The 22,969-nt window shown below is 48.4% G+C and overlaps 1 protein-coding gene across 20 annotated transcripts in view; it reads right to left on the bottom strand.

The window, feature by feature from the left end:
* The window catches only part of LOC137331694 (kyphoscoliosis peptidase-like), a 273,350-nt gene that overhangs the window by 129,651 nt on the left and 120,730 nt on the right, over positions 1–22,969 (bottom strand). For 15 of the 20 annotated variants that reach the window (XM_067995661.1, XM_067995663.1, XM_067995668.1 and 12 more), the window contains 2 exons: positions 21,814–21,870; positions 9,773–9,829 (listed from right to left, as the gene is read on the bottom strand). The exons of 2 other annotated variants lie outside the window; for them this stretch is intronic. In XM_067995661.1, the coding sequence (XP_067851762.1) occupies positions 9,773–9,829; positions 21,814–21,870 (114 nt within the window). The remainder of the gene's footprint in view (positions 1–9,772; positions 9,830–21,813; positions 21,871–22,969) is intronic. 3 more of the 20 variants (XM_067995667.1, XM_067995672.1, XM_067995678.1) reach the window with 1 other exon arrangement.

Below are 22,969 nucleotides of genomic sequence, written 5' to 3'. Positions count from 1 at the left end.
GCATTAATCCGTGTTTCCCATTGGTACGAGTTTCCCATTCATACGGGTTTCCCATTAGTGCGGGTATCCCATTGTACGGGTTTCCCATTGTACGGGTTTCCCATTGTACTGGTTTCCCATTAGTACGGGTTTCCCATTAATCCGTGTTTCCCATTAGTACGGGTTTCCCATGAGTACCACTTTCCCATTAGTACGGGTTTCCCATTCGTACGGGTATCCCATTGTACGGGTTTCCCTTTAGTACGGGTATCCCATTGCACGGGTTTCCCATTGGTACGAGTTTCCCATTAATACGGTTTCCCATTAGTACGAGTTTCCCATTCGTACGGGTATCCCATTAGTACGGCTTTCCCATTAGTTAAGGTATCCCATTAGTACGGGTTTCCCATTGGTACGAGTTTCCCATTAGTACGGGTTTCCCATTGAACGGGGTTCCCATTAGTACGGGTTTCCCATTAATCCGTGTTTCCCATCAGTGCGGGTTTCCCATTAGTACGGGTTTCCCATTCGTACGGGTTTCCCATTGTTACGGGTTTCCCATTGTACGGGTTTCCCATTAGTACGGGTTTCCCATTGAACGGGTTTCCCATTGAACGGGTTTCCCATTGAACGGGTTTCCCATTAGTACGGGTTTCCCATTGAACGGGTTTCCCATTGTACGGGTTTCCCATTGTACGGGTTTCCCATTAGTACGAGTTTCCCATTGGTACGGGTTTCCCATTAGTACGGGTTTCCCATTAATACGAGTTTCCCATTGGTACGAGTTTCCCATTAGTACGAGTTTCCCATTAGTACGAGTTTCCCATTGAACGGGGTTCCCATTAGTACGGGTTTCCCATTAATCCGTGTTTCCCATCAGTGCGGGTTTCCCATTAGTACGGGTTTCCCATTAGTACCACTTTCCCATCAGTACGGGTTTCCCATTAGTACGGGTTTCCCATTAGTACCACTTTCCCATTAATACGAGTTTCCCATTGTACCACTTTCCCATTAGTCCGAGTTTCCCATTAATACGAGTTTCCCATTAGTACGGGTTTCCCATTGTACGGGTTTCCCATTAGTACGGGTTTCTCATTAATCCGTGTTTCCCATTGGTACGAGTTTCCCATTCGTACGAGTTTCCCATTCATACGGGTTTCCCATTAGTACGGGTTTCCCATTATTACGGGTATCCCATTAGTACGGGATTCCCATTAATACGGGTTTCCCATTGTACTGGTTTCCCATTATTACGGGTATCCCATTAGTACGGGTTTCCCATTAGTATGGGTTTCCCATTGAACGGGTTTCCCATTATTACGGGTTTCCCATTAATCCGTGTTTCCCATTAGTACGAGTTTCCCATTAGTACGGGTTTCCCATGAGTACCACTTTCCCATTAGTACGGGTTTCCCATTAGTACAGGTTTCCCATTGTACGGTTTTCCCATTAGTGCGGGGATCCCATTAGTACGAGTTTCCCATTGGTACGAGTTTCCCATTAATACGGTTTCCCATTAGTACGAGTTTCCCATTAGTACGGGTATCCCATTCGTACGGGTATCCCATTAGTACGGCTTTCCCATTAGTTAAGGTATCCCATTAGTACGGGTTTCCCATTAGTACGGGATTCCCATTCATACGGGTATCCCATTGTACGGGTTTCCCATTGTCCTGGTTTCCCATTAGTACGGGTTTCCCATTAGTACGGGTTTCCCATTAATCCGTGTTTCCCATTAGTACGAGTTTCCCATTCGTACGAGTTTCCCATTAGTACGGGTATCCCATTCGTACGGGTATCCCATTAGTACGGCTTTCCCATTAGTTAAGGTATCCCATTAGTACGGGTTTCCCATTAGTACGGGATTCCCATTCATACGGGTATCCCATTGTACGGGTTTCCCATTGTCCTGGTTTCCCATTAGTACGGGTTTCCCATTAGTACGGGTTTCCCATTAATCCGTGTTTCCCATTAGTACGAGTTTCCCATTCGTACGAGTTTCCCATTAGTACGAGTTTCCCATTCGTACGAGTTTCCCATTAGCACGGGTTTCCCATTCGTACGGGTATCCCACTAGTACGAGTTTCCCATTAGTACGGGTTTCCCATTCGTACAGGTTTCCCATTAGCACGGGTTTCCCATTAGTACGGGTTTCCCATTTGTACGGGTATCCCATTAATACGAGTTTCCCATTAGCACGGGTTTCCCAATGAGTACGAGTTTCCCATTGATACGATTTCCCATTGTACGAGTTTCCCATTAGTCTGAGTTTCCCATTGTACGAGTTTCTCATTCGTATGGGTTTCCCATTAGTACGAGTTTCCCATTGTCCGAGTTTCCCATTGTACGGGTTTCCCATTAGTACGGGTTCCCATTAGTACGGGTTCCCATTGTACGATTTTCCCATTAGTACGGGTTTCCCATTGTACGTGTTTCCCATTAGTCCAAGTTTCCCATTGTACGAGTTTCGCATTCGTACGGGTTTCCCATTGTACGATTTTCCCATTAGTACGGGTTTCCCATTGTACGCGTTTCCCATTAGTATGAGTTTCCCATTGTACGAGTTTCTCATTCGTATGGGTTTCCCATTAGTACGAGTTTCCCATTGTACGAGTTTCCCATTGTACGGGTTTCCCATTAGTACGGGTTCCCATTAGTACGGGTTCCCATTGTACGATTTTCCCATTAGTCCAAGTTTCCCATTGTACGAGTTTCGCATTCGTACGGGTTTCCCATTGTACGGGTTTCCCATTAGTACGGGTTTCCCATTCGTACGGGTTTCCCATTGTACGAGTTTCCCATTGTACGGGTTTCCCATTCGTACGGGTTTCCCATTGTACGAGTTTCCGATTCGTACGGGTTTCCCATTAATCAGAGTTTCCCATTAGTACGGGTTTCCCATTAACAGAAGAACATAAGAAATAGGAGCAGGAGTTGGCCAATCGGCCCCTCGAGCCTGCTCCGCCATTCAATAAGATCATGGCTGATCTGATCCTAATCTCAAATCTAAATTCATGTCCAATTTCCTGCCCGCTCCCCGTAACCCCTAATTCCCTTTACTTCTCGGAAACTGTCTATTTCTGTTTTAAATTTATTTAATGATGTAGCTTCCACAGCTTCCTGGGGCAGCAAATTCCACAGACCTACTACCCTCTGAGTGAAGAAGTTTCTCCTCATCTCAGTTTTGAAAGAGCAGCCCCTTATTCTAAGATTATGCCCCCTCGTTCTCGTTTCACCCATCCTTGGGAACATCCTTACCACATCCACCCGATCAAGCCCCTTCACAATCTTTTCTGTTTCAATAAGATCGCCTCTCATTCTTCTGAACTCCAATAAGTAGAGTCCCAATCTACTCAACCTCTCCTCATGTGTCCACCCCCTCATCCCCGGGATTAACCGAGTGAACCTTCTTTGTACTGCCTCGAGAGTAAGTATGTCTTTTCTTAAGTATGGACACCAAAACTGTATGCAGTATTCCAGGTGCGGTCTCACCAATACCTTATATAACTGCAGCAATACCTCCTTGTTTTTATATTCTATCCCCCTAGCAATAAAAGCCAACATTCCGTGAGCCTTCTTGATCACCTGCTGCAGCTGCAAACTAACCTTTTGATTTTCTTGCACTCGGACCCCCAGATCACTTTGTACTGCAGTACTTTCCAGTTTCTCGCCATTAAGATAATATCTTGCTCTCCGATTTTTCCTACCGAAGTGCATAACCTCACATTTTCCAATATTGTATTGCATCTGCCAAATCTCCGCCCACTTACCCAGCCTGCCTATATCCCCTTGTAGGTTTTTTATGTCCTCCCCACTCTCTACTTTCCCTCCCATCTTTGTATCATCTGCAATCTTTGATATGTTACACTCGGTCCCCTCCTCCAAATCGTTAATATAGATTGTAAAGAGTTGGGGACCCAGCACCGACCCCTGCGGAACACCACTGGCTACAGGTTGCCAGTCCAAGAATGTACCATTTATCCCAACTTTCTGCTTCCTGTTAGATAACCAATCCTCCACCCATGCCAGAATATTACCCCCAATCCAGTGATTCTTTATCTTGAGCAATAATCTTTTATGTGGCACCTTGTCGAATGCCTTCTGGAAGTCCAAATACACTACGTCCACTGGTTCCCCTTTATCCACCCTGTACATTATATCCTCAAAGAACTCAAGCAAATTTGTCAGACATGACTTCCCCTTTGTAAAGCCATGCTGACTTTGTCATATTAAATTATGTTTATCCAAATGTTCTGCTACTGTCTCCTTAATAATAGACTCCAATATATTACCCACCACAGATGTTAAGCTAACTGGTCTATAATTTCGAGCCTTCTGCCTACTACCCTTTTTAAATAAGGGTGTTACATTGGCAGTTTTCCAATCTGCCGGGACCTTTGCCGAGTCCAGAGAATTTTGGAAAATTATTACCAAAGCATCCACAATCCCTACTGCCACTTCCCTCAAGACCCTGGGATGTAAGCCATCAGGTCCAGGGGATTTATCCGCCTTGAGTCCCATTAATTTACTGAGTACCAATTCCTTAGTGCTTTTAATCGTATTTAGCTCCTCCCCCCCTAGAGCCCCCTGTTTGTCCAGTGTTGGGATATTCTTAGTGTCCTCTACTGTAAAGACTGAAACAAAATATTTGTTCAGCATTTTTGCCATCTCCATGTTTCCCACCATTAATTTCCCGGTCTCATCCTCTAAAGGACCTACGTTTGCCTTAGCCACCCTTTTTCTTTTTATATAACTGTAGAAACTCTTGCTATCCTGTTTTTATATTTTTTGAGAATTTATTTTCATCATCTATCTTCCCTTTCTTAATCAATCCTTTTGTTACTTTTTGCTGTCTTTTGAAGACTTCCCAATCTTCTATCCTCCCACTAAGTTTGGCTACCTTATATGTCCTTGTTTTTCGTCGGATACTATCCTTAATTTCTTTACTTCGCCACGGATGGCTGTCATTTCTTTTACACCCTCTTTTCCTCAGTGGAATATATTTGTTTTGAAAGTTGTAAAATAACTCCTTAAATGAACACCACTATTCATGTACTGTCTTACCCTTTAATCTATTTTCCCAGTCCACTTCAATCAATTCCGCTCTCATGCCATCTTAGTCTCCTTTATTCAAGCTCAGTACGCTTGTTTGAGAACCAAACTTCTCACCCTCTAATTGGATATGGAATGTAACCATGTTATGGTCACTCATTCCAAGGGGATCCTTAACTAGGACATTATTAATTAATCCTGGCTCATTACACAGGACCAGGTCCAAGGTTGCTTGCCCCCTTGTTGGTTCAGTTACATACTGCTCAAGAAATCCATCCCCAATACACTCAATAAACTCTTCCTCAAGGCTACCCTGCCCATTAGTACGAGTTTCCCATTATTACGAGTTTCCCATTAGTACGGGTTTCCCATTCGTACGAGTTTCCCATTGGTACGGGTTTCCCATTATTACGAGTTTCCCATCAGTACGGGTTTCCCATTAGTACGGGTTTCCCATTCGTACGAGTTTCCCATTAGTACGGGTTTCCCATTGTACGGGTCTCCCATTAGTACGGGTTTCCCATTGTATGGGTTTCCCCTTAGTACGGGTTTCCCATTGTACGGGTTTCCCATTGTACGGGTTTCCCATTCGTACGAGTTTCCCATTAGCACGGGTATCCCATTGTACGGGTTTCCCATTCGTACGAGTTTCCCATTAGCACGGGTTTCCCATTGTACGGGTTTCCCATTCGTACGAGTTTCCCATTAGCACGGGTATCCCATTGTACGGGTTTCCCATTCGTACGAGTTTCCCATTAGCACGGGTTTCCCATTGTACGGGTTTCCCATTAGTACGAGTTTCCCATTAGTACGGGTTTCCCATTGATAAGAGTTTCTCATTGTACGAGTTTCCCATTAGTACGAGTTTCCCATTAGCACGGGTATCCCATTGTACGAGTTTCCCATTAATAAGAGTTTCTCATTGTACGAGTTTCCCATGTGTACGGGTTTCCAATTAGTACGTGTTTCCCATTAGTACGGGTTTCCCATTAGCACGGGTTTCCCATTAGCAAGGGTATCCCAATAGTACGAGTTTCCCATTAGTACGAGTTTCCCATTAGTACGAGTTTCCCATTAGTACGGGCTTCCCATTGTACGAGTTTCCCATTAGTACGGGCTTCCCATTGTACGAGTTTCCCATTAATACGAGTTTCCCATTAGTACGGGTTTCCCATTAGTACGGGTTTCCCATTGTACGAGTTTCCCATTAGTACGGGCTTCCCATTGTACGAGTTTCCCATTAATACGAGTTTCCCATTAGTACGGGTTTCCCATTAGTACGAGTTTCCCATAAATACGAGTTTCCCATTAATATGAGTTTCCCATAAATACGAGTTTCCCATTAGTACGGGTTTCCCATTAGTACGGGCTTCCCATTGTACGAGTTTCCCATTAGTACGGGCTTCCCATTGTACGAGTTTCCCATTAATACGAGTTTCCCATTAGTACGGGTTTCCCATTAGTACGAGTTTCCCATTAGTACGGGTTTCCCATTGTACGAGTTTCCCATTAGTACGGGCTTCCCATTGTACGAGTTTCCCATTAGTACGGGCTTCCCATTGTACGAGTTTCCCATTAATACGAGTTTCCCATTAATACGAGTTTCCCATTAGTACGGGTTTCCCATTAGTACGGGTTTCCCATTAATACGAGCTTCCCATTGTACGAGTTTCCCATTAGTACGGGCTTCCCATTGTACGAGTTTCCCATTAATACGAGTTTCCCATTAATACGAGTTTCCCATTAGTACGGGTTTCCCATTAGTACGAGTTTCCCATTAGTCCGGGTATCCCATTGTACGAGTTTCCCATTAGTATGAGTTTCCCATTAGTCCGGGTTTCCCATTCGTACGAGTTTCCCATTAATACGAGTTTCACATTAATACGAGTTTCCCATTTGTACGGGTATCCCATTGTATGAGTTTCCCATTAATACGAGTTTCCCATTAATACGAGTTTCCCATTTGTACGGGTATCCCATTGTACAAGTTTCCCATTGTACGAATTTCCCATTAGTACAAGTTTCCCATTAGCACGGGTTGCCCATTGTACAAGTTTCCCATTGTATGAGTTTCCCATTGTACGAGTTTCCCATAAGTACGAGTTTCCCATTGTACAAGTTTCCCATTGTACGAGTTTCCCATTGTATGAGTTTCCCATTAGTACGGGTTTCCCATTGTACGAGTTTGCCATCAGTACGAGTTTCCCATTGGTACGGGTTTCCCATTAGTACGGGTTTCCCATTAGGACAGGTATCCCATTAATACGAGTTTCCCATTAATACGAGTTTCCCATTCGTACAAGTTTCCCATTAGTACGAGTTTCCCATTGTACGAATTTCCCATTGGTACGGGTTTCCCATTAGTACGGGTTTCCCATTAGTACGGGTATCCCATTGTACGAGTTTCCCATTAGTACGAGTTTCCCATTCGTACAAGTTTCCCATTAGTACGAGTTTCCCATTGTACGAATTTCCCATTAGTACGAGTTTCCCATTGTACGAATTTCCCATTGGTACGGGTTTCCCATTAGTACGGGTTTCCCATTAGTACGGGTATCCCATTGTACGAGTTTCCCATTAGTACGAGTTTCCCATTCGTACAAGTTTCCCATTAGTACGAGTTTCCCATTGTACGAGTTTCCCATTAGTACGGGTATCCCATTGTACGAGTTTCCCATTGTATGAGTTTCCCATGTGTACGGGTTTCCCATTGTCCGAGTTTCCCATGTGTACGGGTTTCCCATTGTATGAGTTTCCCATTAGTACGGGTTTCCCATTGTACGGATTTGCCATTAGTCCGTGTTTCCCATTAGCACGGGTTTCCCATTAGCAAGGGTCTCCCAATAGTATGAGTTTCCCATTTGTACGAGGTTCCCATTAGCATGGGTATCCCATTAGTACGAGTTTCCCATAAATACGAGTTTCCCATTAATACGAGTTTCCCATTGTATGAGTTTCTGATTGTACGAATTTCCCATTAATACGGGTTTCCCATTAGTACGGGTTTCCGATTGTACGAGTTTCCCATTAATACGGGTTTCCCATTAGTACGGGTTTCCGATTGTACGAGTTTCCCATTAATACGAGTTTCCCATTAGTACGGGTTTCCGATTGTACGAGTTTCCCATTAATACGAGTTTCCCATTAGTACGGGTTTCCCATTAGTACGGGTTTCCGATTGTACGAGTTTCCCATTAATACGAGTTTCCCATTAGTACGGGTTTCCGATTGTATGAGTTGGTCATCACTGGGGTCCGCGATCGCTGAGGGGGAGGGTCGGGGGATCGGGATCAGGGGTCGGGGGATTGGGGTTGGAGGATTGGGTTGGAGGATCGGGGTCGGGATCAGGGGACGGGGTCGGAGGATTGGGTTCGGGGGGTCGGGGGGTTAGGGGATCGGGGTCGGGGTTGGAGTTGGATGATTGGGGTCAGGGGGGTCGGGGGTCCGTGTTCGGGGGATCCGGCATCCACGATCGGGGGGTCCGAGATTGGGGGGTCCACGATCAGGGGGGGTCCGAGATCAGGGGGTGGGGTCCGCGATCAGGGGGGGTTCCGCGATCGGGGTGGGAGGGGGGTCGGTGCAGGTAGTCTTGTTGGGCCTGGGGGAAGCACTCCTGCTCCTCCTGGCCCACAAGCTGTGTCGTTCTAGGCACTTACCTGCAGTCTCGGACTTTCTCGCCTCCTTTCTTGAGGTGTAAAACAGAAGGCCCGGGAATCCCGGCCTCCTGGGGTTGAAATCAGGAATTCGTTAAAAATGGAGGCCTGAAGCCTCCTTGAAAGATTTAAGGCCTGACCGGCCTCCAGGGAGCGGGTTGGCCGCCCGCCCCTCATCCCGCCCCTTGAAAACTGGAAATGGGCGGGTTGGAGGCGGGTTGGGGACGGGTCTGAAATGGTGGCAATTTTCAATGCCCCCCCGCCCCAACCCACCTGTTTTTTACTTTTAAAATCGAGCCCATGGGGTCAGGTTCCACATGCATCTTGATGACAGCTCTCCCTCTCCACCACCTCTCCCGCAGTTTCCTCCAGTTAAACATTGGGAAGACCGAAGTCATCATCATTGGCCCCCGTCACAAACTCTGTATCATCACCACCGATTCCATCCCCCTCCCCGGTCACTGTCTCAGACTGAACCAAACCGTTCGCAACCTCACCAACTTATTTATCCTCAAACTTAGTTTCTGACCTCAGATCCGCTCCATCATCAGAACCGCCGACTTCCAACTCCGTAAGTATCGCCCATCTCCACCCATGCTTTAGCCCATCCATGCCTTTGTTCCCTCCAGGCTCGATTATTCCAAAGCTCTCCTGGCCGGTCTCCCATCCTCCACCCTCCATAAACTAGAATTCTGCCCCATCACCTCTCCATCTCTCCACGTCCCTCAACTCCTTTAACAGTATCCTTCAAAACCACTTCTTTGACCAAGCTTTTAGTCACCCCTCCTAACAGCTCTTTCTTCGACTCAGTGTTGACCATTTTTTACACTTCTTTGAAACGTTGGGACGATTTTCTACCTTAAAGGCGCAATATGAATGTAAGTTGTTGTTGTTTTAAGATGGGTCGAATGGCCTCCCTCATGAGTAAATCTTGTTAAGTTGTGAATGAAGTTGAGGTGCTGGAGTGGCAGTGATGAATTCCAGTCAGGAATTTTGTTATAATACGAGCTGAAATTAACAAAGTTTATGACGATAGTTCAAACTTCAACCTACTATACAAAAACAAACTCAAGGGGAACACAGCAAACCTTCGAAATCGCTGGGGTCCAAGAAAGTCCCGTGTTCTGTTTCAGGTGCATACATTCCTGTGAATTAGTAATTCATTTAAATTCAGAATTCATGTTAAATAAAGCTGGTTAACATACATTAGGAAGTGGTTTTCAAAACATTTTAGTATGGAGACTCCCGGTAAATACTGACACACTCCCGGGGACCCCCTGTAAATACTAATACACTCCCAGGGACCCCCTGTAAATACTGACACACTCCCGGGGACCCCCTGTAAATGCTGACACACTCCCGGGGACCCCCTGTAAATACTGACACACTCCCAGGGACTCCCTGTAAATACTGACACACTCCCGGGGACCCCCTGTAAAGACTGACACACTCCCAGGGACCCCCTGTAAATACTGACACACTCCCGGAGACCCCCTGTAAATACTGACACACTCTCCCGGGGACCCCCTGTAAATAGTGACACACTCCCGGAGACCCCCGATAAATACTGACACACACTCCTGGAGACCCCCTGTAAATACTGATACACTCCCGGAGACCCCCTGTAAATGCTGACACACTCCCGGAGACCCCTGTAAATATTGACACACTCCCAGGGGCCCCCTGTAAATACTGATACACTCCCGGAGACCCCCTGTAAATACTGACACACTCCCGGGGACCCCCTGTAAATACTGACACACTCCCGGAGACCCCTGTAAATATTGACACACTCCCAGGGGCCCCCTGTAAATACTGACACACTCCCGGAGACCCCTTGTAAATACTGACACACTCTCCCGGGGACCCCTTGTAAATACTGACACACTCCCGGAGACCCCTTGTAAATACTGACACACTCCCGGAGACCCCTTGTAAATACTGACACACTCCCGGAGACCCCTTGTAAATACTGACACACTCCCGGAGACCCCTTGTAAATACTGACACACTCCCGGAGACCCCTTGTAAATACTGACACACTCCCGGAGACCCCTTGTAAATACTGACACACTCCCGGAGACCCCCTGTAAATACTGACACACACTCCCAGGGACCCCCTGTAAATACTGACACACACTCCCAGGGACCCCCTGTAAATACTGACACACTCCCGGAGACCCCTGTAAATATTGACACACTCCCAGGGGCCCCCTGTAAATACTGACACACTCCCGGAGACCCCTTGTAAATACTGACACACTCCCGGAGACCCCCTGTAAATACTGACACACACTCCCAGGGACCCCCTGTAAATTCTGACACACACTACCAGGGACCCCCTGTAAATACTGACAGACTCCCAGGGACCCCCTGTAAATACTGACAGACTCCCAGGGACCCCCTGTAAATACTGACACACTCCCGGGGACCCCCTGTAAATACTGACACACTCCCGGGGACCCACTGTAAACACTGACACACACTCCCGGGGACCCCCTGTAAATACTGACACACTCCCGGGGACCCCTTGTAAATACTGACACACTCCCGGAGACCCCCTGTAAATACTGACACACTCCCAGGGACTCCCTGTAAATACTGACACAAACTCCGGGGGACCCCCTGTAAAGACTGACACACTCCCGGAGACCCCCTGTAAATACTGATACACTCCCGGGGACCCCCTGTAAATACTGACACAAACTCCCGGGGACCCCCTGTAAATACTGACACACTCCCGGAGACCCCCTGTAAATACTGACACACTCCCGGAGACTCCCTGTAAATACTGACACAAACTCCCGGGGACCCCCTGTAAATACTGACACACTCCCGGAGACCCGTGTAAATACTGATACACTCCCAGGGACTCCCTGTAAATACTGACACGCTCCCACGGACCCACAAATTTGAGCTGATTAGAGAGAGCCAACATGGATTGTAAAGGAAATGTCAGGACTAACAAAACTAGTAGGAACCCCTGTGAATACTGACAAATTCCCAGGGACCCAATGTGAATACAGGCACATTTCCAGGGACCCCCTGTAAATACTGACACACACTCCCAGGGACCCCCTGTAAATACTGACACTCTCCCGGGGACCCCCTGTAAATACTGACACACTCCCGGGGACCCCCTGTAAATACTGACAAACTCCCGGGGACCCCTTGTAAATACTGACACACTCCCGGAGACCCCCTGTAAATACTGACACTCTCCCGGAGACCCCCTGTAAATACTGACACACTCCCAGGTACACCATGTAAATACTGACACAATATAGAAGATTAAGGGGTGATCTAATTGAGGTATTTAAGATGATTAAAGGATTTGATAGGGTAGATGGAAAGAAACTATTTCCTCTGGTGAGGGAATCCTGAACAAGAGGGCATAACTTTAAAAATAAGCCGTTCAAGGGTGATGTCAGGAATCACTTCTTCACACAAAGGGGAGTGGAAATCTGGAACTCTCTCCTCAAAAAACTGTTGAGGCTGGGGGTCAATTGAAAATTTCAAAACTGGGATGGATAGATTTTGTTTGGGTAAGGGTATTACGGGTTACAGAACCAAGGCGGCTAAATGGTGTAAAGATACAGATCAGCCAAGGTCCGAGTGGAAAGGGTAAATAGGGTGGTAAAAAGGATTTTAAACTAATAAATGGGGGGTGGGCACAGACAGAAACAACAGTAAAAATGATAGTTTAACAATAAAAAATGGATAAGAGCAGAGTTCAGGTCACAAACAGTGATAGAAATATTCCAGGTGAAGGGAATACTAAAGTAACAAAAGTTGTTAAAGCAGGAGTGACAAATAAGAAACGTATTAAGTTATACGGTGTGAGAAAGAGAGACAGGGCAGAAGGACAGGTTAGTGTCTCTTGCCCAAATAAGAGTTTCATACATTAATGTGTGGAGTATAAGAAATAAATTGAGTGAATTAGAGGCTCGAATGCAGCTTAGAGGGTATGACATGGTGACCATTGCTGAGACATGGCTGCAAGCTGGACATGATTGGGAGTTAAATATCCCAGGTTATAAGGTCTGTAGAAAGGAAAGAGAAACTGGAAGAGGAGGAGGGGTCGGAGGAGGGGTAGGAGGATGGGCTGGGGTAGGAGGAGGGGCAGGGGTAGGAGGAGGGGTAGGAGGAGGGGCAGGGGTAGGAGGAGGGGTAGGAGGAGGGGCAGGGGTAGGAGGAGGGGCAGGGGTAGGAGGAGGGGTAGGAGGAGGGGCAGGGGTAGGAGGAGGGGTAGGAGGAGGAGGGGCAGGGGTAGCAGGAGGGGCAGGGGTAGGAGGAGGGGCAGGAGGAGGGGCAGGGGTAGTAGGAGGGGCAGGGGTAGGAGGAGGGGTAGGGGCAGGAGGAGGGGCAGGGGTAGGAGGAGGGGCTGGGGTAGGAGGAGGGGTCGGAGGAGGGGCTGGGGTAGGAGGAGGGGCTGGGGTAGGAGGAGGGGTAGGAGGAGGGGCAGGGGTAGGAGGAGGGGCTGGGGTAGGAGGAGGGGTAGGAGGAGGGGCAGGGGTAGGAGGAGGGGCTGGGGTAGCCTTATTGATTAACGATATTATTGCAACATTAGTAAGAGGTAAAGCAGAGACTCTATGGTTGGAATTGTGGAATAAGAGAGGACTGAAAACAGAGAGAGACACCCGGAATTATAGGCCTGTTAGTTTAACATCTGTTGTGGGGAAGTTATTGGAAGCTATAATTAGGGACAAAGTGACTGAGCACTTAGACAAATTTGAGCTGATTGGAGAGAGCCAACATGGATTGCAAAGGAAATGTCAGGTCTAACGAACCTAGTAGGGACCCCTGTAAATACTGACACATTCACAGGGACCCCTGTAAATACTAACACACTCCCAGGGACCCCTGTAAATACCGACGTACTCCCAGGGACCCCCTGTAAGTACCGACATACTTACAGGGAACCCCTGTAATACAGACAGACTCCTGGGGACCCCATGTAAATACTAGCCCACTCCGAGGGACCCCTGTAAATATTGACACTCTTACCAGGTCCACCTGTAAATACTGACACATTCCCAGGGACCCCCTGTAAATATTGATTCACTCCGAGGGATCTCCTGTAAATACTGACACATTCCCTGGAGACCCCCTTTAAATACTGACACATTCCCCGGGGACCCCCTTTAAATACTGACACATTCCCCGGGGACCCCCTTTAAATACTGACCCTCTCTCGGGACCTCTGAATATACTGACACATTCCCAGGTATCCCTGTAAATACTGACACACTCCCGGGGACCCCTTGTAAATACTGACACGCACTCAGAGTCCTCCTCTATCATAGAATCATAGAAAATTTACCGCACAGAAGGAGGCCGTTCGGCCCATCATGTCCACCCCGGCCAAAAATGAGCCTCCCAGCCTAATCCCACTTTCCAGCACTTGATCCGTAGCCCTGTGGGTTACAGCACTTCAGGTGCACATCCAAGTACTTTTTAAATGAGTTGAGGGTTTCTGCCTCTACCACCCTTTCAGGCAATGAGTTTCAGACCTCAACCACTTTCTCAGCTCCCCTCTAATCCTTCTACCAATTACTTTAAATCTATGCCCCTTGATTATTGACCTCTCTGCTAAGGGGAATAGGTCCTCCCTATCATCTCTATCTGGGCCCCTCATAATTTTATACACCTCAATTAAATCTCCCCTCAGCCTCCTCTGTTCCAAAGAAAACAATCCCACCTATCCAATCTTTCCTCATAGCTAAAATTCTCCAATCCTGGCAACATCCTCGTAAATCTCCTCTGTACCCTCTCTAGTGCAATTATATCCTTCCTGTAATGTGATGACCAGAACTGTACGCAGTACTCAAGCTGTGGCCTAACTAATGTTTTATACATTTCTAGCATAACCTCTCTGCTATGCCTCGGCTAATAAAGGAAAGTATCCCATATGACCTTATCTACCTGTCCTGCTACCTTCAGGATCTGTGGACATGCACTCCAAGGTCCCTTTGTTCCTCTACAACTCTCAGTATCCTTCCATTTATTGTGTACTCACTTGCCTTGTTTGCCCTCCTCAAATGCATTACCTCACACTTCTCCGGATTTAATTCCATTTGTCACTTTTCTGCCCACCTCACTATCAACCCCACGGCCAATTTTTGTGTCATCTGCAAACTTCTGGATCAAGCCCCTCACATTCAAGTCCAAATCATTAATATATACCACAAAAAGCAAGGGACCTGGTACTGAGCCCTATGGAACCCCACTGGAAACAGCCCTCCAGTCACAAAAACACCTGTCAACCATTACCCTTTGCTTCCTGCCACTGAGACAATTTTAGATCCAACTTGCCACTTTCCCTTGAATCCCATGGGCTTTTACTTTTTTGACCAGTCTGCCATGTGGGACCTTGTCAAAAGCCTTGCTAAAATCCATGTGCACTGCATCAAACATGCTACCCTCATCGACCCTTCTCGTTACCTCCTCAAAAATTTCAATCAAGTTAGTCAGACACGACCTTCCCTTAACAAATCCGTGCTGACTGTCCTTGATTAACCCGTGCCTTTCTTAAGTGACAGTTTATCCTGTCCCTCAGAATTGATTCCAATAATTTGCCCACCACCGAGGTCAGACTGACCGGCCTGTAATTACTCAGTCTCTCCCTCTCTCCCTTTTTAAACAACGGTACAATGTTCACAGTCCTCCAATCCTCTGGCACCATGCCTGTATCCAGTGAGGATTGGAAAATGATGGTCAGAGCCTCCAGTATTTCCTCCCTTGCTTCTTTTAACAGCCTGGTGACTTATCTACTTTCAAAGATGCTAAACCCCTTAATACTTCCTCTCCCACTATGTTTATCCCATCCAATATTTCACACTCCTCACCGTTAACTACTAACTTTAATTACTGACACTCTCCTGGGGACCACCTGTAAATATTCAAACACTCCCAGGGACCCCCTGTAAATATAAACACGCTACCAGGGGCCCCCTCTAAATAATGACACAATTCCAGGGGCCCCCTGTAAATAATGACACACTGACTGGAGACCCTATGTAAATACTGACACACTCCCATGGACTCACTGTAAATACTGACACACTCCCAGGGACCCGCTGTAAATATTGTCACATTGCCCGAGGACCCCCTGTAAATACTGACACACTCCTGGGGACCCCCTGTAAATACTGACACACTCCTGGGGACTCCTGTAAATACTGACACACTCCCGGGACTCCTGTAAATACTGACACATTCCCAGGGATCCACTGTAAATGCTGACATACTTACCGGGACCCCCTGTAAATACTGACACCCTCCCGGGGACCCCCTGTAAATACTGATACACTCCCGGGGACCCCCTGTAAATACTGACACCCTCCCGGGGACCCCCTGTAAATACTGACACCCTCCCGGGGACCCCCTGTAAATACTGATACACTCCCAGGGACCCCCTGTAAATACTGATACACTCCCAGGGACCCCCTGTAAATACTGACACACTCCCAGGGACTCCCTGTAAATACTGACACACTCCCAGGGACCCCCTGTAAATACTGACACACTCCCAGGGACCCCCTGTAAATACTGACACACTCCCAGGGACCCCCTGTAAATACTGACACACTCCCAGGGACCCCCTGTAAATACTGACACACTCCCAGGGACCCCCTGTAAATACTGACACACTCCCAGGGACCCCCTGTAAATAATGACACTCACCCAAGGCCATCCTGTAAGTACTGAAACACCCACGGGGACCCCCTGTAAATACTGATTCACTCCCTAGGGACACCCTGTAAGTACTGACACACTCCCTTGTATCCCCTCAAATATTGACACACTCCCAGGGACACCCTGTAAATACAGACACTCTCCCGGGAATCCCCTATAAATATTGACACACATCAGTGTCCCCCACCCCCGCACAGTGACATCACCCACCACTGAATGACATCGTCCCTCGCTCAGTGACATCACCCCCCACTCATTGACATCATCTACTCTGCTCAGTGACATCACCCGACCATCACTCAGTGACATCATCCCCAATCAGTGACATCATCCACCCCCCCCCCCCCCCCCCCCCCCGCTCAGTGACATCACCTGACCATCGCTGCCTGAAACCGCGACATGCTTGTGCGTGAGGAACAGAAGGAAGGGAGCTGGGGAATAGGGGAGACACGGAAATCGAGAGGTGTCGGCAATCAGCGGGGGCCGGAGAGGGAGACTAGGGAATTGGCTCTTTTCAACTGAGGATTTAATATCCAAAGCAATTGGGGTAACCGAAGTTGTTGCAGAGGCAGCAGAGTTTTGCATTCATCAAGCACCTCTTCTAAATTTTATTATGGACTATTTCCCATACTTTCAAAGTATAGTTTAGAAACATTTGAAATAACAACATTAATGTTTTCTATTGTATCTCTAAGGACCATTCAAGAGAGGCTTTGAAGCAGGTCACCTCTCCCCTCTACTGATGTGGAGAGGGAGACTGGGGAATGGGGGCTAAGGGGGAGAGGGAGACTGGGGAATGGGGGCTAAGGGGGAGAGGGAGACTGGGGAATGGGGGCTAAGAGGGAGAGGGAGATTGGGGAATGGGGGCTAAGAGGGAGACTGGGGAATGGGGGCTAAGAGGGAGAGGGAGATTGGGGAATGGGGGCTAAGAGGGAGAGGGAGACTGGGGAATGGGGGCTAAGGGAGAGAGAGGGAGACTGGGGAATGGGGGCTAAGAGGGAGACTGGGGAATGGGGGCTAAGGGAGAGAGAGGGAGACTGGGGAATGGGGGCTAAGAGGGAGAGGGAGATTGGGGAATGGGGGCTAAGAGGGAGAGGGAGATTGGGGAATGGGGGCTAAGAGGGAGACTGGGGAATGGGGGCTAAGAGGGAGACTGGGGAATGGGGGCTAAGGGGGAGAGGGAGACTGGGGAATGGGGGCTAAGAGGGAGAGGGAGATTGGGGAATGGGGGCTAAGAGGGAGACTGGGGAATGGGGGCTAAGAGGGAGACTGGGGAATGGGGGCTAAGGGGGAGAGAGGGAGACTGGGGAATGGGGGCTAAGGGGGAGAGGGAGACTGGGGAATGGGGGCTAAGAGGGAGACTGGGGAATGGGGGCTAAGGGAGAGAGAGGGAGACTGGGGAATGGGGGCTAAGGGGGAGAGAGGGAGACTGGGGAATTGGGGCTAAGGGGGAGAGGGAGACTGGGGAATAGGGGCTAAGGGAGAGAGAGGGAGACTGGGGAATGGGGGCTAAGGGAGAGAGGGAGACTGGGGAATGGGGGCTAAGGGGGAGAGGGAGACTGGGGAATAGGGGCTAAGGGGGAGAGAGGGAGACTGGGGAATGGGGGATAAGGGGGAGAGGGAGACTGGGGAATAGGGGCTAAGGGGGAGAGAGGGAGACTGGGGAATGGGGGCTAAGGGAGAGAGGGAGACTGGGGAATGGGGGCTAAGGGGGAGAGAGGGAGACTGGGGAATGGGAGCTATGGTGGAGAGGGAGACTTGGGAATAGGGACGAAGGTGGAGAGGGAGTCTGGGGAATTGGGGCTAAGGGGGAGAGGGAGACTCTGGAATGGGGGCTCAGGGGTAGAGGGAGACTGGGGAATGGGGGCTTGGGGGGAGAGAGGGAGACTGGGGAATATGGGTTCGGGGGGAAGAGAGGGAGACTGTAGAATGGGGGCTCGGGGGAGAGGGAGACTGGGGAATGGAGACTCGGCGGGAGAGAGGGAGACTATAGAATGGGGGCTCAGGGAAAGAGGGAGAAGTGGGGGATTGGAGCTCAAACAGGGGGGTAGAATAGGATGGCCTTGGGGCCCAGCATTTCCTGCAGATCTGGGAGTAGCAGCAGCAATGTGGTGAGTGGGAGTGATGCCATGAGAGGAGCAGCCAATAGAGGGGTGACTGAAACCTTGGGGGCCTTACTGTGGGTAAATAGTGAAAGATTGTTTCCACTGGTGGATGAATGGGGAACAAGGGGATGTAGACTTGAGGATTCTCACTGGAAGAACCAAAGGTGAATGGAGAAGGAATGTTCCTGAACTGAGGGATATTAAATCATGTGATACTTCACTGGTGGCTATTGAGGTAGAGACTAGAACATCATTTAAAAGGAATGGGATAAATATTTGAAAAGGAAGAATATAAAAGGGTCTGGGGGGAATGGAGAGAGCGCACCAGCACTGGGGGCCGACTGACCTCCTCCTATGCTGTAATTTCTATCATTCTATGAAAACTCTCCTTTATTGAGGGAACGGTTTAGAAATGTTGGTGCAGAGGTTAGGACGATGTGCCCCGTGAGAAGTGCCCCAAACACTGAGCCCACTGCCCTTTGTGCGATCTCTCAGATTGGTTCAGGTTGGTCTGTGCCGGCCGGTATTGACATGTGAAGTCCAAGTACAGATCGGCTTTGACTGAAGTTCCCGGTTCAGAGCCGTCACCTTCACACGGAACCTGAGTCCAGACCATAGTCCAAGGAGATAGGGAGAGAGATCAAGCCTGTTCAAAGTGGCATTGACTGGGGAGCCCGACTGGACCTTGTGCAGGGGGATTCTGGCTGTAGTTTCAGGGTAAATATCAACGGGTTATACAATTACTACTAGTTACAGGTAGGATATCAGGCTGTTACATATAGACTATCACTGAGTTATTGTATTACTGCTGGTTATGAGGGGAACCTGTATTATTATATACCGTTATCAGGAAAATGCAATAACATTATTGAAGTCATGTGATCAGCCGTCACATGATCAAGCAGAGGGGCAGAATAGGATGGCCTTGGGTCAGGTGTCAAGTGGTCAGAACATTACGTGATCACAGCTCCAACAATGCCTCTAACCAGAGGTGGCAACACTGGTGCTGAGGGAGCTGAGGAAACGGTACTGGGGTGGAGGCGGGAGAGGACATCTTCAGGTAAGTCAGCAGGTAAGTTGGGCACGGGGGCATGGGTGGGCATAGGTTGGCACAAGTGGGTGTGGGTTGGCATGGGTGGGCATAGGTTGGCACGGGGTCGTGAGTCATGGGGGTTGGATCGGGATCAGGGTGGCGTCGGGATGGATGATGTTGGAATCGGGGGTCATCACGGGGGTCCGCGATCATTGAGGGGGAGGATCAGGGTCATGGGTTGGAGGATCGGAGTGGGAGGGAGGAACGCGGTCGGGGGTTGGGGGGAGGATCGGAGTCAGGGATCGGGGTTCCACGAGCGGGGGGAGAGGTGTCCACAATCATTGGGGGGTCAATGCAGTTTGGCTTGTTGGGCCTGGGGGAAACACTCCTGCTCCTCCGAGCCCAAAAGCTGTGTCTTTCTAGGCACCTACCTGTTAGGCTCAGGCCTTCTCACCTCCTAAAACAGAAGGTCCAGGAATCCTGGCTCCCCGGGGTTGAAATCGGGAAGTCCAGAAAAATGGTGGCCCAAAGTCTCCTTGAAAGGTTTTAAGGCCCGACCCACCCCCTGAGAGCGGGTTGGTCGCCCGCCCCTCGTCCAGCCCCAGTGAAAACTGGAAATGGGCGGGTTGGGGGTGGGTCTGAAATGGTGGCAATTTTCAGTGCCCCCGCCCCCAACCCACCTATTTTTCAGTTTGAAAATTGAGCCCCAGGTGTTGGGAATTTGCCCCTCGCTCCACTCCCTGGTAACATCTGCCTTGTACGGGTTGGATGGAGGTTACAGCCCTTAGAAGGTCTGCCAGCAAATCCTATTAATAGAAGAGAACAGTGATTGGAAGGTTGTTTCCACTGGGGTTCCGCAGGGCACAGTACCAGGTCCCTTGCTTTTTGTGGTATATATTAATGACTTGGACTTGAATGTAGGGGGCATGATTAAGAAGTTTGCAGCTGATACAAAAATTGGCCATGTGGTTGATAGTGAGGAGGAAAGCTGTAGACTGCAGGAAGATATCAATGGTCAGGTGGGCTGAAAAGTAGCAAATGGAATTCAATCCAGAGAAGTGTGAGGTAATGCATTTGGGGAGGGCAAAGAAGGCAAGGGAATACACAATAAATGGGAGGATACTGAGAGGTGTAGAGGAAGTGAGGGACCTTGGAGTGTATGCAGTGGACCACAGATCCCTGAAGGTAGCAGGACAGGTAGATAAGGTGGTTAAGAAAGCATACGGGATACTTTCCTTTATTAGCAGGGGCGTAGAATATAAGAGCAGGGAGGTTATACTAGAACTGTATAAAACACTGGTTAGGTCACAGCTTGAGTACTGCGTATAGTTCTGGTCACCACATTACAGGAAAGATGTGATTGCAGTAGAGAGGGTGCAGAGGAGAATTACAAGGATGATGCCAGGACTGGAGAATTTTAGGAAAGATTGGATAGGCTGGGGTTGTTTTCTTTGGAACAGAGGAGGCTGAGGGGTGATTTAATTGAGGTGTATAAAATTATGACGGGACTAGATAGAGTGGATAGGAAGGACCTATTTCCCTTAGCAGAGAGGTCAATAACCAGGGGGCATAGATTTAAAGTAATTGGTAGAAGGATTAGAGGGGAGTTGAGGAGCAATTTTTTCACCCAGAGGGTGGTGGGGGTCTGGAACTCACTGCCTGAGAGGGTGGTAGAGGCAGAAACCCTCAACTCATTTAAAAATTAGTTGGATGTGCACCTGAAGTGCCGTAACCTACAGGGCTACAGACCAAGTGCTGGAAAGTGCAATTAGGCTGGCTAGCTCTTTATCGGCTGGCACGGACACGATGGGCCGAATGGCCTCCATCTGTGCGTAAATTTCTATGATTCTATAATTCTATGATAGAACCAGCTCAAACGGCTTTCCGCCATTTTCTGGAAAGTTCTGCTGGACTCCCGCTGGAGTTATGATGGAAGTCCGGCAGGTTTTTTCGAATCATGCCTTTCCACTGACTTTGTACATGGCAATTGAATTCCCTGTCTATTCAAATAAATATTTGATATGCTGATAAAACACCCCGCCCCCAAAAAGCAGCCCTCTCCCCACAAAAAGCCAAAAAATAAACCCAAACCGTCATCTTTATGGCCTCCCTCTGCATATAGCTGACCTTTAACCTCCATTCAGAATGGGTGGGTCTAATCCTGGACCGCAATTCTGAATTCCTGGACTAATTCTGATCAGTTGGGATGTAGCTTGTTCTAATGGGCACCCTTTTCACAATCTCACGGTTGGACTTTGTAAAGTGAGAGCTTAAAAAAATGAGTAGGCCGAACCTTTCGTTTCTGTACGGTCAAAGGAAATTTTACGTGCTTTCTTCTGAGGCTGTTTTCCTGCAAAAGGTTTAGTCATCAGCTCTAATTAGGAAACTGTGTGAAACAAAACTGGGAAATATTAAGAAGGCAACATTTTAACTAGCCAGTGCGCTTGTTTAAGAGAAAAAGTCTTTGGGGGTGAAAACCAGTGGTGTGAGATGGGCTCACAGCAATTCGCCGGCCCATGTAATACCGAGCTCAGTTTTCTTTACCACTCACTTTAATGGAAACTAAAGTCTGGCGTGGTGCTAAACGAGCTGCCAATTTGCTCTGGGTCCATTTCACACAATTGTCAAAGACCAATCTCACCCCCTTTCAGTCCAAACCGGTGCAGCATCCTGGTGGCAGATGGATGCCCATCCTGTGCCATTGCACAGAATCACCCTTGTTCCAAGGATGGGTGGTTTCTGGGAGGCCATTGATACCTGCTAGAGCCTTGGCTACTGATACTTGTCTGCAACCATAGGAACATAAGAACAGGAGTAGGCCATTCAGCCCCTCGTGCCTGCTCCACCATTTGATAAGATCATGGCTGATCTGTGACCCACAAACAGCAGCAGAAAGAAGACACAAGGAGGCCCATTCTGCCTCTAGGAGCCTAATCGAGTACTCAGTAGGGCCACAAAGGTTAAAGTCCCGGATCAGGCAGGGCAGGAAGGGGCTAAGGGTGGGATACCCTACTTACTATACATCTCCACCAAGAGCTCCAAAATTAATGGCCCTGAATTTCCATGCCATCTTCAGCATGTATGCCGATTTTACACTAAAAAAAAACGTGGGAACTTGCACTTGGCACGTTCGGCTACTGTTGCACTGTTAATGTGCTCGACGGGAATTTCCATGATCTTTTTGGCAGCTTTGATGATCCGTCTGCCCAAGCTCCTCGGGGCTAATTTGCATTGGAGCGCCACTCAGCTGGGAATTTCCTACTTTTACACCATTACTGCACTCTGGGAAAGTTACACCCGTCTAAAACAGGCCCAGCTGCTCCCCGATTCGCCTAAATCAGGTGGAAGCAAGGGGTTTGAGAGCTTTGAACAGTCCCCAAAGTTCGCTTGCTGATTTCTGGCTTACAAGATGTTTTTCATCCCATTTTGTTCCACAGTTTTGCTCGCTG

This window comes from Heptranchias perlo, chromosome 13 (genome assembly GCF_035084215.1).
Source record: "Heptranchias perlo isolate sHepPer1 chromosome 13, sHepPer1.hap1, whole genome shotgun sequence".
Taxonomy (NCBI): domain Eukaryota; kingdom Metazoa; phylum Chordata; class Chondrichthyes; order Hexanchiformes; family Hexanchidae; genus Heptranchias; species Heptranchias perlo.
This window is presented reverse-complemented; position numbering and strand designations above follow the sequence as displayed.